Source organism: Akebia trifoliata, chromosome 9, assembly GCF_017979445.1.
Source record: "Akebia trifoliata isolate Shusen 1 chromosome 9, ASM1797944v1, whole genome shotgun sequence".
In the NCBI taxonomy this organism is placed as follows: Eukaryota; Viridiplantae; Streptophyta; class Magnoliopsida; order Ranunculales; family Lardizabalaceae; genus Akebia; species Akebia trifoliata.
This window is the reverse complement of record NC_141383.1, coordinates 22,430,688-22,444,240: the sequence shown is the minus strand read 5'-3', so window position 1 is coordinate 22,444,240 and position 13,553 is coordinate 22,430,688. Positions and strand designations below refer to the sequence as shown.

Here is a 13,553-nt window from a genome sequence, read left to right as displayed (position 1 = left end):
CTAAATCTAATAAGATATGATTTGAATGTTATAGGTTCGAGAACAATAAGTTTTTTTAATATAAAAAGAACAAATTCATGTTTTTGGTGACGTGTTGGGTTGTCCACGCTTTATATATATTTTCCTATACTAGAACAGACATCAAATTCGTTTTCACCATGAAACTGCTCATTATGAGAATGTTGCGCTGTTTACAATGAGGCGCATTTTAGCAGTAACTGAAAAAGCAGCGCCACATCACTAACGCCCACATTCTCACTTCAGACTCTTTTAGCTTCCCAGATTTACGAAGGGCACCCGATATATTGAAGTTGTTAAATTATTACGAATCTGCCATTATACGACTTTTTGAATATTTGAGACCTCGATTTAAAATGGCCTAAATACCCCCATCTTGAATCTATTATTACCACACAAAAAAAAATCCTTCATTTTTTTTCTCTCCAAAAACTGGGCATCCTACCCTCTTAATTAAATCTATAACCCTACAAATCTTATGAGTGAGATTGGATTTTTGGTGAAGTTGAAGACAATCAAATTTTGGATAGAAAAATCAAAAATTTTCTACAAGAGATTACATATAGTAGAGCTCATATTGTTATTAGTGTTATGGACAAATAAACCTCCATTCAGTTACAATGTTGTGGGGGATAAACATCCCATCGTGAGATCCACATTATATAATTTATTGTCATTCCTCTTCACTCTCTTTAATTTTATAGTCTTTTTTTTCTTTTCTTTTTTTTCCTTTTTTTTATAATAAAATCCCTCTAATTTTACTATCTTTCATCTTTTATCCTATTTTTCAATAATACCTTTCAAACTTTTTTTATTTTAATTTTACCCCTCTTAACTCCGAAGAAGATGCTCGTGCTCTAGGTAAAAATGAACTCTAGTTTATATATAAAAGACATCCCCCCCCCCCTCCTTAACATATTTTTCGGTCTACGTAAACTACCCACATTTTTATCTTCAAACCTCTAACCGATAATAGATGATGTTGCAAAGCATCCAAGGATGGAGAACAATTCCCACTAAAACCAATCCAACTATCCTAAACTACCTATGTTTTATCTTACAAATCCTAAAAGATTTCATTCTCTTTCTTTCTCTCTGTTTCATGTTTCTTTCAAATCCTAAAAAACATCTCTCTCTCTCTCTCTCTACAAGGTAATATATTTCTCTCTAAAATTTTAATTCAAGTATTTTATTTTTCATTTTTATGTATTTTCTCTATAATCTAATGATTTGCAAGTATATAAATGGGTTTTGCTTTGGGTGTGTCAGCACATGGGAAGATTCCAATAATGAAGAGCATCTTTCTCTCACCATTTAAGAAAAATAAAATAAACTCCTATGAAATAAATTTCAATAAAATTGGATTAAAAAAATGAAAATAATATTTTTTCTATCTATTTTTTCAAGAACTATGATTCAATAATACTTTACTTCAATCAATTGCTTCCAGTGATAATTGGAAAATATGAGTCATGTCATTGCCATGGTCGACAAACAATAGAAGATTGAGGTCATTCTAGAGGTTTAAAAGTTAAATTAAATGAAAATGACTTGTTTTGAGAAGAAAAATCAAAGAGATTTTGATTTCAGGTTGAAGACGAGGGTATTGAGATCATTTTTTCATTACTCCACTATAGAAGATTGAAGCCTAGGGAGCATGTTGGTGTTTTGGTTAATATTTTCCTTTTTAAAAGTGAAAATATATATATATATATATATATATATATATATATATATATATATATATTTTTTTTTTTTTTTTTTTTTTTTTTTTTTTTTTTTGAACATTAAAGGGGGGTTAGGCAGACCCCCAACTAGAAAACTACGGATTACATACGGTCATAGGCATGCCCTTTGGCATCCTTACATACAATGTTCATAAGCTCACTTGGAAGGTTAAGAGGACCCATGTCTATTCTACCAAAGGAGGAGAGGTAGGACGCTAAGAAGTCCATCGCTTGATTGCACTCTTAGAGTCAGATCTCACGTTCAACATCTGAATACTTAGCTCTGAAGCTAATACCACCCCTTTCAGTATAGCTTGAGCTGTCTCTAATGATGGCACCCTCTCCTCCTACGTTGCCTCTTAGGGACCCATCTGAGTTGAGGACATGGAACTCAATAGGAGGTTTAAGTGCATCTCACAGGCATTCTAATCTTAAACTTTGGAGAGAGGTTACGAGAGGACATGAATTCTTTGTTTGAAACATTGTCTTTGACACAAGGCTCAAGGATGAGGAATCTAAGTTGGACCATCTCTGATAATAAAGCTCTCAAGTAAGTCTGGGGGGTTGTAATTATTCTGGAAGAATCATCTACATCTCTCTCCCCATATGTGATGTATGAAAGCGATGAGCGTCAATTCCTTAACTGTGGAGGTTAGTTTCTTACCTTTGAAATTCTTGCAAGCCCAATCCACTTCAGCATTCCAGTTCCGATTGTGGTGGTTGATTTTAGACCTTCTGAGGATGCGTTGCCAAAGATCATAGGAAAAATCATATTCCAGGAATATGTGATCTTCATTTTCTGGGGAATTCATGCAGAAACAACATGTTGAATCTTGGATAATACCTTTAGCCTTGAGAGAGTCTTGTGTTTTGAGTTCCTTGCTTAGGCAAAACCATGAGGTCACATTATGGCGTTTGATGTTGTTCGGAAACCATACGAGGTTGTGCCATCTTACTTGGGAGTTTTGTAGGCTGATTTCATAGAGAAGGTCCCTTTTGGGTCAGGATCCCAAACTACTTTGTCTCCTCAGAGTTGTCAAAGTCCAATTGCCCTATCTGGTTCCACCCCCCTTCCAAACTCGTAGAAAGGTGTAAAGGCAAATGCCATTGCTCATTTTTTATTATGCAACCAACTTTGGATTCTGTGTGTAAATTTGCTTCATAGGCTACCTTTCTTTGAATGTTGTTGAGCATCACACGCTCAGGAGTCCATGGGTCGTGCCAAATAAAAGTGTATCTGTCATTCTCTATTATGTGCTTGACCATGCTTTAAGTTGAGTTCCTTTGGAAAAGAATCTTCTTCTACATCCAGGATGCATTAGACGGAGTTGGCATAGTCCAGAAATGGCCCCCCTTGATGATGTTTTTGTGTAGCCAATCCACCCATATGTTGTCTGTTTTAGAAACAATGTCCCAGGCTTGCCTTGCTATCCCAGCTCTGTCTGAAGCTCCAGGTCATGGAATCCTAGCCCTCCTTCTTTGTTTCTTGTTATTCTTTTCCAGCTAACTCCATGCATCTTGTTTCCTAGGCTTGGGCCAGCCCATAAGAATCTCGCACATATTCTCTCTCCTTTATCACAGTTTTGGGGAGCAAAAGAACACTAGACCGGTACACATGCATGTTGTTGAGAACAAATTTAATCAGTTCCATACGCCCTGCTAATGAGAGAAATCTAGCCTTTCATGTTTTAATCTTGTTGGAGATCTTAGAGACAAAGGATTGGTAGTCGGTAAGCTTCAATCATGAGGAGATAAGCGGGATTCTTAGGTGCTTGACAGGTAAGGTGCCTTTGTTGATTTTCAGCGTATGTAAGATGTTTTCCTTGACTCTACTGTTGATCCCAGAGTTGAACATATTGCTCTTGTTCAAGTTCATCTTGAGCCTTGTTATCTTGCTAAATGAAGCCAAGGCACTCCTAATTGCTCCAACTAACTCCGTGGTGCATTTGAAAAATAATAGTAAATCATCAGCGAAGCTAAGGAGGCTGATTTCTGGATTGGTGCATCTTGTCATGAGTTCAAGCTTGCCATTCCTCGAAAGTTCCTTCAATTTAGATGTGAGAAGCTCCATGACCAAGACAAATAGGTAAGGGCATACCGGGTCTCCTTGGCAAATTCCTCTCCCCCCATGGAAGTAGCCTTTAAGGCTACCATTAATAACAATTGAATACATAGGGGAGGAGATGTATCCCCATATTCAAGTAATGAACTCTTCCGAAAAGTTCATCATCTTCATGCTGAAGATGATTGCCTCCCAAGCCATAGAATCATAGGCCTTTTTCAGGTCAATAAAATCAAATATAACAAAAAGAGCTCTCACTGTTTGCTTTCTGAATCTAACAAATTTAATCATCAATCTAAGTGGTCCAAATGATATGGCCTTAACCATCTAATGAATTTTAATTTTGTAAAAATCACTCATGTTATTAAGTAGTTTTTTAATCGTAAGATTTGATAATTGGTGCCTTGATACTATGTTTAGGAGATCTGAGACCCAAATCAAACATAACTAAATCAAACTATGGTTGGTTTGGCTTGGTTCAGTCTAGGGGTAATCAATTCGGTTTCGATTCTAGATTTGTAGAACCAATCAAGTTCAATACGATTCCAATTTTGCCCCCTACTTGAGCCAAACCGAACCGTGTGTACCCCTATTGGCAACTGAGCACTTTCGTAAATTTTTTTTACTTGGATGTATAAGATTGGACGTTTAAACTTATTTTATATAAGTCGTTAACAATGGTGCAATGGCCGGTGGCTGATGATTTCAGAATTGGGAAATTAAGGCTGTCCGACGAACACTCCCAAGCTTGAACCCATCCCCCTAAACATGAATTGGGTATTCAACCCTATACCACAAACGGGTCAAGTGACACTACCCAAACCCAATGTCAGGCCGGGCCAAACCCCAGCCCTACCAACAACAGCAACAACAACAACAATATATATAAACCATACCCATATAAAATTGCAACAGGAACCAATAAACCAAAATGGTATCCATACAATGCTTCTTATATTACAAATAAAAAATGTAAACCTCTTTTATATAGACATGAACATGAATATGCACCCATAAGTAAGGTCATGCAAACCGCATTATATGCTCTTTTCTCAAAATTCTTCTACTTTGATGGCCTCACGAGGTATATCATATGCGTCCTTGGGCCTCGACTTCTTCATACCAGCCATGAAGCAGACTTTGTCCGACTTGTAGCTCTCAACAGCCACATTTGTAACTTTAACCCATACAAGGAGCTTCGTCTTCATTCCCTCTATCCCAGTGAGCTTTCCCCTCGATAGTTTCCCTTTGACACGTGTGGCATACCTTACTACAGAAGAGTCCTTGTAGCTTACCTCGCATGTGGATGGCAAGTACACAATCAGCTTGGTCTTTGGCTCATCAAACTCGTAACAGGTTATATTTCGGGGGAATAGACCTGACGGTAGGTTGTACTCCCGGAGGAGATCAGGCAAGGGTTTTGCTGGCTTGCCTTCAGAAACGAACACATTTGTTAGGATAATCCATAGATGAAGATTATTTTCGCTAGAAGGTTAAAAGTGAGTCCAATACATGTGATCAAAATGAAAAGCATATAGAGCAATTACAACCAGTCTCTAAAACTCTAAATTTAGAGATAGAGACGTCCAAACCTTGCTCCATCCGGTTTCTATTTCACATCTCCAAATATAGAGATCTAGAGAAATTTTATAGGGCCTCTCTAAATCACTACTCACCATTTTAAATACCTATTTTGTCCCCAATTGTCCATAAATACCATTTGTAATCTTCTCTTTTCATAGAACATGTTTTAGATACCATTTGTGTCTCCTCTACTCTTCAACTTTTTCAAGTAAATGAATAGTGTTTTAGAGAGGAAAGGGGGGGCGGGGGGGGGGGGGGGAGGGTTGGAGTTCAAATTGGTTCGGAGGTGAGCATCTTCTCTAAATTTATAAAGATGTCAATTTGGAGCAAAAATTTAGAGATGTGGGTTGGAGTTACTCTTAGGGAAGGACAGAAACTAAGAAACAGAATATTTTATTAAAAGGAGTAGAAACAAAACAGAGTTTCGTAACAAAAACACACAAACAGAGGAGACAAGATAAAGTTTATAATCAAGATTTGAAAGTGAAGAAAGCTTAGGTATCTGTCATTTATACCACGTGTACTACTATGTTATTGCCATACATTCTTCAGAGTCTACACAAGGAGTAGCTTAGGAGTATCGTTCAAAGGAACTTAACAAGACAGAGACAGATCATGAAGCAATCCATGAGTTTCAACTTCAAGTGATATTTGCAACCCAAAGAAATTCGTACAAGTCCCAAGATGAAAAGTTCCATATAATAAAAGATAACAGCAGCTTTACAAGAATGATTACTCAGCGATTAATCATATAATAACCATGAAAAGAATATTAAACTGAAAGCAGTGTAAAGTAAAAGTAAGTCCACACCTTTTAGCTTGTTGAAGATCCATTTTGCCTTCTCTTCAACAGTATTTGAGAAAGACTGCAATTATAAGCATTGATTCAGTATAAAATAAGAGTCGTGATAAACTAACACTCTTGACGTGGCAGTGCACAAAACCATAGATCTTTTTCTTCGGGATACACAAGGAAACAGATCTATGGTTTTGTGCACTGCCACGTCAAGAGCATCAGTTTTTGCAAGTCAGTTTATCATTAGTCATAAAATAAATTAGAAGCAACAAATGCATGTCAAGTGAGCACCAATATTCTGATATGAGATGTATGGTCTTCGATGAGGTAACCTTAAAACCATTAGGATTGAATGACACAACACTCTAGAGTGTTGAACGAGATATCTTCCTTTGTGCATCTATCTTCAACAAAATGCTTTCTCGAGCCATATTGAAATCTAAATATCTCATAAACAATGAGATCATGGTTAACATAGATGTTATAGTTGATTTTCATTTTTCAACAAAGTTGAAGGATGTATTTCATTAATAAGGTTACTTATCGAAATGTCCCCATGAGAAATTCTATTCTGGGTCACAACAATCATGTACTTAGTATTTTTTTTACGACATCACATGAAAATATGACGAACAATGACTTAAATAAAATTTGTGCAACTTTGGGTTGTCTCTTTGACAGAACAATAGAATCTACTACATAGTTTGATAGAACAGGGGCATTTTTTAAAGAAAAAGGTAAAAATGATTCATGATCACAAAGCATAGAGTGTGTCACCCAGTAGAGATGTCAATGAGTGCCCATGGCATTCATGGTAACATAGATTTTTTGTTTTAAGGAAGATCCATTAGTTCAAGTGCATTGAACATATTTCCTACTGTTGTCTTGGGTATTTTGAAAATCGCAAAGGACTTGGGCAAATTGGACGCAAACCATGATTACATTCCCATAACATTTTTTTAGAGCAACAAAGAACGCCAGTTTAGCACTGGCAAAGAATCAAAGCATTACAACCTCTCTTTGAATTTCATTAAATCCCTTTACACTCACTTTTTTTCTTTTTCATTTGTTTCCAAGCATCTTGTGTTACACAATTCAAAGCAGTCAACTGGATTGTGTTGAATTGAAAAAAACTACACAAAAAATTTTAAAATGAAGTGTAGAAAGCATAAAAACCAAGACCAAAACCAAAAAAATAAAAAATCAAGATATGCCTCGAAAGTTGAAACCCATTTAATTTCTGCCATATTTGGTCAATTCCCATAGAGAAAAATCTTTTTTTGTTTTTTAAACAAACTTTTAGAAACTTTAAAATAAATCATAAACAAATAAATTACTTTTAGGTAAATAAATCAAAATTAGATAGAAAATTTCTAACAGTTCTCTTCAAAGACATTTTTGGATAACCAACACAAAATTAACAAGAATCAGTCCACTGGGTCATGCCAAAAAAGTCACCATTAAGCAAAATCCAGATCAAAATTTTCAGACAAAAAAAAAAAAAAAAGATCCTGACTATCTTGCATTTTAGAATTAATTTTGGGGCTTTAATACAATGTTAAGTGAAGAAAATAAAATATGGAGAGAGAAGGAAAAAAAAATGTAGACTTACAGTGAGGTCTTCACTAATGTTGGAGATCTCCTCCTTGGCTTTCCTAGAGATCCAAAAACTCCCCACTTTTGTAAGAGCTTTCTCCATTTGTGTTGCAATCTCCTCACTCTCTCTCTCTCTCTCTCTCGACTGAAGAGAAGAAGAGGTCTTCAAGTGTCTCTCTCTTATGTCCAAAATGTGACACATAGGAACACCGCCAGACATCTACTAATAAAAAGCGGCGGCCAACTGGAAAAAAGAAAAAAAAAAAAAGGAAATATTCTTATAGAGGGTATTTTCGGAATTTACTGGCTAGTTCCACAGTGCGCCAGTTAAGATAGAGTTTATTGCCACACTAACTTTTTGCTAACGCCACCCCAATTTATATGTAAATCTCCAAAGAATTAGAGAGCTGCTATTGACATCCCAACTTTTACTTATTACACCCCAATTAAAAATAAAGAAAATAAGTAAATGATTGAGAATAAGTAAAATTTGGAGTGCCAATAAAAGTTCTCTCTCATATTTTTGTTTTTGCTAGATTTTATATTTTGGATTTAAGGTTTTATACGAGATTAATCATAATCGTAAACAACTAATAAAATGTTTAAATGAAAGTTATAATGTTGAGATAATAGTTTGAGCCAAACCTTTGCAATGTTTCAATGGTGTGTTTTAATCTTTAATCGGGGTGTGATAATTAAAATAAGAAATTGGGGTGTAATAAGTAAAAGTTGGGGTGCCAATAGCAACTCTCAAGAATGATTTCGAAGCTTTCCTAGTTAGTCACGGAGAACATTAGCTTTTCTTTCTTTCTTTCTTTTTTTAACTTTTCGTAGAATTGTCAATGAATTAGATTAAATACTAGTCATTTCGATCAAATAAAAATTGTCACAGTTGTGCTTACAAGACAACATGGAGTACATGGACTTCATGATAATTCGTATACTCGAAACATGTTGATTGCTCGTCAAGTGTTTGATGAAGGTTTTGCACATTTAGATTTTGATAAGGATCTAATACAATAAGGTTTCAATCTAATATCGTATGGGAACACTTCTGGATCAACCATTTCTTGGTCGATAAGGACCCAATCCAATAAAATTAATGTGAGAAAGTTTATAAATTATATTACATATTTTCTTTAAGATTAATGCTGGAGTGACCTCACTGGGGACACACGGGGAACATTTTGACGTGGTGGCTCGCGCATGCCCGTAAATGTATTTTCTCTGATATACGAGTAAAATGCATGTACGAACATGCGCACACCACCACATCAAAGTGTCCTCCCATGTGTCCTCCGTTGAGGTCACTGCAACACGACTCTTCGTTTAAATGTATGAAGTCTATTTAGATTTTACATATCAAATCAAATTTGACCCAAGTTGGACTTGATCTAATTGTTATTGGATTGAGTTTGGATCCCAATATTGAGATTTTCTAAGCCTGATCTAATAATATTCTAATACGATGTTTATCGAATTAATTCCAAGTTTTATCCAATCCTTATTGGATTGGCATCAAATCCACCCCAATCCAATTAGATCTAGGTCGAGATGGAAGGAAAACACGAATTTCTTAAAGGTTAGTACATAATTTTTTAGAATTCATTTATTAGGAAAATTCCTTCAAATATTTTCCTATATCAGTCGAATGTTATATTGGATTCCCTTGATTTATACTAATAAAATCATTTAAATACCCTTGTTAACAACCTCTAGTTAAAAATCATTGATTTTTCTCTCCAAAATCCTCTAAGATAGAATTTATCAAAAAGTTGAAAATTATACATATATACATATATATATATATATATATATATATATATATATAATATAGGGGTTAGAAGTTTTAGAATTGGCTATTTTTTGTGAGGATGATCTCTATAGTGAAGAGATCATGCTCACCAAAAATCAATTCATTCCGAAACTTCTAACCCTAATTTACAAATTGAAGAATCGTGGATCGTCCGATTTTTGTACAATCACTTTTGATGGGGTTAGAAGTTTTGGAATAGGTTGATTTTTGGTGAGGATGATTTTCTCACACACACGCAGAATTTATGATTTTTGACACTGGGTTGACGAAGAAGTGGAAGGGGAGTTGAAAAAATTTTACTTTAAAAATTGAAAAGGTTTTTGGCTAGAGATTGAAGACAATTACACTTTTAAATCATTTTATTTTAGTCTCTCAAAGAAGATTGAGGTCAAGGATTATGTACATGTCCAAATGCCCTTTACAGAAATTACCAAAATACCCTCCTTTAGAAATTAAATAAAGAGACCTAGAATTGATTTTCATTTGATATAATAGGAAAAACATTTGTTGCTCTACTAATGATACTCACTTAATTTTGTGTGTGATTTAGTAGTTTAATATTTGAGTAAGTTTCAAGTTTGAGTGATTATTTTACTTCAAGTACACTTAAAACAAATGATGGAGGCTTGATTCCTAATCATATAGGGAGATTTTATCGGCTTAAGTCACCTCTTCAACCCCAACCATATTATATCAATCAATAGAAGTTGGATTCTTGTTAGGGGTTGACGAATTTTTACATCGATTGCTAATATATAAAGAAAGAGTCGTGATAATATGACGTCCCCCTTTGACACGCCCCCATCATAGAGTTGTAGATCATTTAACTCGAGATACACAAGAAAAAGATTTATGATTATGCATATCCCGAGGTAAAATGATCTACAGTTCTGTGATGGGGCGTGTGTCAGAAAATCATTACACATAAAGCAATGCTCTTAATTTGATTATTATTTTCTTTTATTTTTATATTCCATCTTACTATTCCAATAATTACTTATCTTCCTTGGACATTGCAATAAGCACAGTGGTGACGTGGCAGTGTGGAGAGAATCATAGATTTATGAGTCGTGATAATCTGACGCTCTTATTTTGTATGCTCCCTTCACAGAATCATATAAAATCATAAATATATGTTCTTGTGTATCCCAAAGCAATGAATCTACAATTCTTTTAAGTAGGGATGTCAATGGGTACCCATTTAATCGAAATCGAACTAAATTGGAATAAAAAACCCTAATTCAGGGGGCATGTGTCAGAGGGGGCATTCGAAAATCACAACTCTTTCTGATGATATATGTCTTCTTGCTAATGATCAAATCATATCAATCATACTTTCCTTAAATTAATCATTGTTAAATAATTCGAGTCAATCAAAACCGATTTGATAAGGATCATATTCGGTACTTGTCGGATTGGATTCTTCATTGGATCTCAATATTACGATCCAAATCCAACCTGATTGTATTGGATTGAATCAAATCCGATTTGTTATATATATAAACTTCATATGTTTAGGGAAAATATGTAAATATAACTTACATAATTTCTCACATTTTATTAGATTGAGCCAGATTAGGAAAAGTTGATCCAAAATTGATTTGATAGATTAACAAATTGGAATCAAAATTCTTGATCCAGATTCAAAGCAAGTGGATCAAATTTTGGGTAAGATCCGATCCATTGACAACCTTAATTTAAGGTTAAAATAAACCTTAATCACAAGGAAATAAATGGAGAAGGAAAATCTGATTAAATATAAAAGGGAGTAGAACATGGGGTCTGCTTTAGAGAGATACTATTGCCCCCACCAATTTTTTTACTAATGCCACACCATTTCCGATATAAATAGGGGTGTCAATGGATAGTCAAAAATTCGAATCCGATTCGAATTCGAAATCGAAGAATCAGATATTATCCAAAAATTTCAAATATCATATTTGCATTCGGATAGTTTTATATATTTGAATCATTATCAAATACGGATACAGATATTAACATTTCGAATTTGATAATATCTAATTCGAAATAATATATTCTATATATTATTTTATTTGATTAAATTTTTTATTTAAATAATATAATACATATTATTTTATTTATTTATTTATTAAATAAATAGTATAATATATTATAAGTTTTTTTTAACAATGAAAAATTAGTTGGATAAGGGAAAATTATATTTTTTTAATATAAAAATTATTCAAATTTTAATCGGATTCGAATTTAGATAGAGTTTTAGAACATCTGTCGGATTCGAATTCAAATTCAGATATTAAATAAATTTTTAGATTCGGATTTGGATATTGTTGTATCTGAATCAATAAGCTTTTGTTGACAGCCTTACGTATAAATCATCAAAGAATTGCAAGTAGTTGATGTGGTGTTGGTAAAAATTGGTGTGGCAATAGCAACTCTTTGGAAAGAGACGAAGACAGCCCATCTATATTCTATACACATTGGTCACATCATCATGTGTGGTGGGCCATATCTTTCCCAGCTCGAAAGCTGATAATGACAAGATTGTCATTCTCTTAATTGGAGGAAACGGAAGGGACCTTTGAGAGCTGTTGCCATCAAATGCTCACCAATTATCTCATTTCTTTTAAATCTAGGTTGTTTTTGGATGATATATGCAAGTGTAGGCTATTTTTTTAAATAATAATATAGAGATTCAATTGGCACCCCACCCCAACTTTTACTTATTACACACAATAAAAAATAAATGAGGGATTTTTTCCAAAACATGTGCAACTTATGTCCGAATTCCAATTTTGGTATACTGTTCATTTTAATTCTCAAAACATGCATTTCGAGTGAATTCGTTGCTTTTATAATCAATGAACTCGTTGATATATATGCGAATTCATATGTATTAAAACTGATGAACTCAAGAGTTCGAAGGTTATAAAAATGACGAATGCATGTTTTGGGAATTCAAATGAACAGTGTATCAAACTCGAAATTTCATTATATCCAACACACGAAATGGAGATTCACCTAATAAAGAAACAAACTTAATGATTGAGAATAAGTAAAAGTTGGGGTGTTAATAGAAGTTCTCACTTTTTTTTTCCTCGTTAGATTTCTATTTTTTGGATTTAGGATTTTTATATGAACCAAATTATAATTGTAAACAACTACAGAAATTGTTTGAACGAGTGGTATAATATTGAGATTAAAATTTGAGCTAGACCTTTGTGATGTTTGAATAGTGTGGAGGCCATTTTTGTGATTGACCTCGAGATTTAATTTTTAGCAAAATCATTTACCTATAGATCATAGAAATAAAAAATAAAAAATAAAGAAAAAGAGAAAGAACACAAAGAGATTTTTACGTGGTTCGGCAAACGTGCCTACTTCACGGGCTCGGAGAGCCATTTCACTATAGATCTCCAGTTACATAGCCTCCTCTCTCTTTTTCTCTCCCCCCATATTTTCTCTTCCTCTTTTTTTTTACAATAGCCTCCAACTCTTTAAATAGAGAAATCCTAATTAGAATCTTAACCCTAATTAATTACAAGTTACCACATTCTCCCTTATCTAAAATATCAATTACATAAAAAGGAGAATAATCCTTTTAAATATGGAATATTTCCTAATAAGATAGAATTCTCTTTATATGATGCCACGTGTCCACCCCGAGATGCGCATTGATGGTGCGAATGGACGATCCGGATATGAAACGATTTTAGCCCTCCACAAATAGTGTGTTTTAATCTTTAATTGGAGAGTGATAAATAATTTAAGAAATTGTGGTGTAATAAATAAAAGTTAGGGTGCTAATAACAACTCTCTAATACTAATACTAATAATAATAATAATAAGGGTTATTTCCCCATATTGTAGGTTGGAATTGAAATGGTGTTTGCTTTAAACTCTTTAGGAATTTTTATTTGTAAGTTTCATCGAATCTTCATCGAGGCAATAAAGTTTTCTGGTGCATCAAATGAT

At 34.0% G+C, this 13,553-nt stretch overlaps 1 protein-coding gene across 1 annotated transcript; it reads right to left on the bottom strand.

Moving 5' to 3' along the window:
- Positions 1-4,689: 4,689 nt before the first annotated feature.
- LOC147394716 (uncharacterized protein At5g01610-like) lies at positions 4,690-7,982 on the bottom strand. Its single transcript, XM_086454779.1, has 3 exons — positions 7,800-7,982; positions 6,203-6,257; positions 4,690-5,239 (listed from the first exon to the last, which is right to left on the bottom strand). Exons 1-3 carry the CDS (start codon positions 7,884-7,886, stop codon positions 4,860-4,862), a joined length of 522 nt encoding a protein of 173 aa, XP_086310905.1. The 5' UTR covers positions 7,887-7,982; the 3' UTR covers positions 4,690-4,859.
- Positions 7,983-13,553: the final 5,571 nt, after the last annotated feature.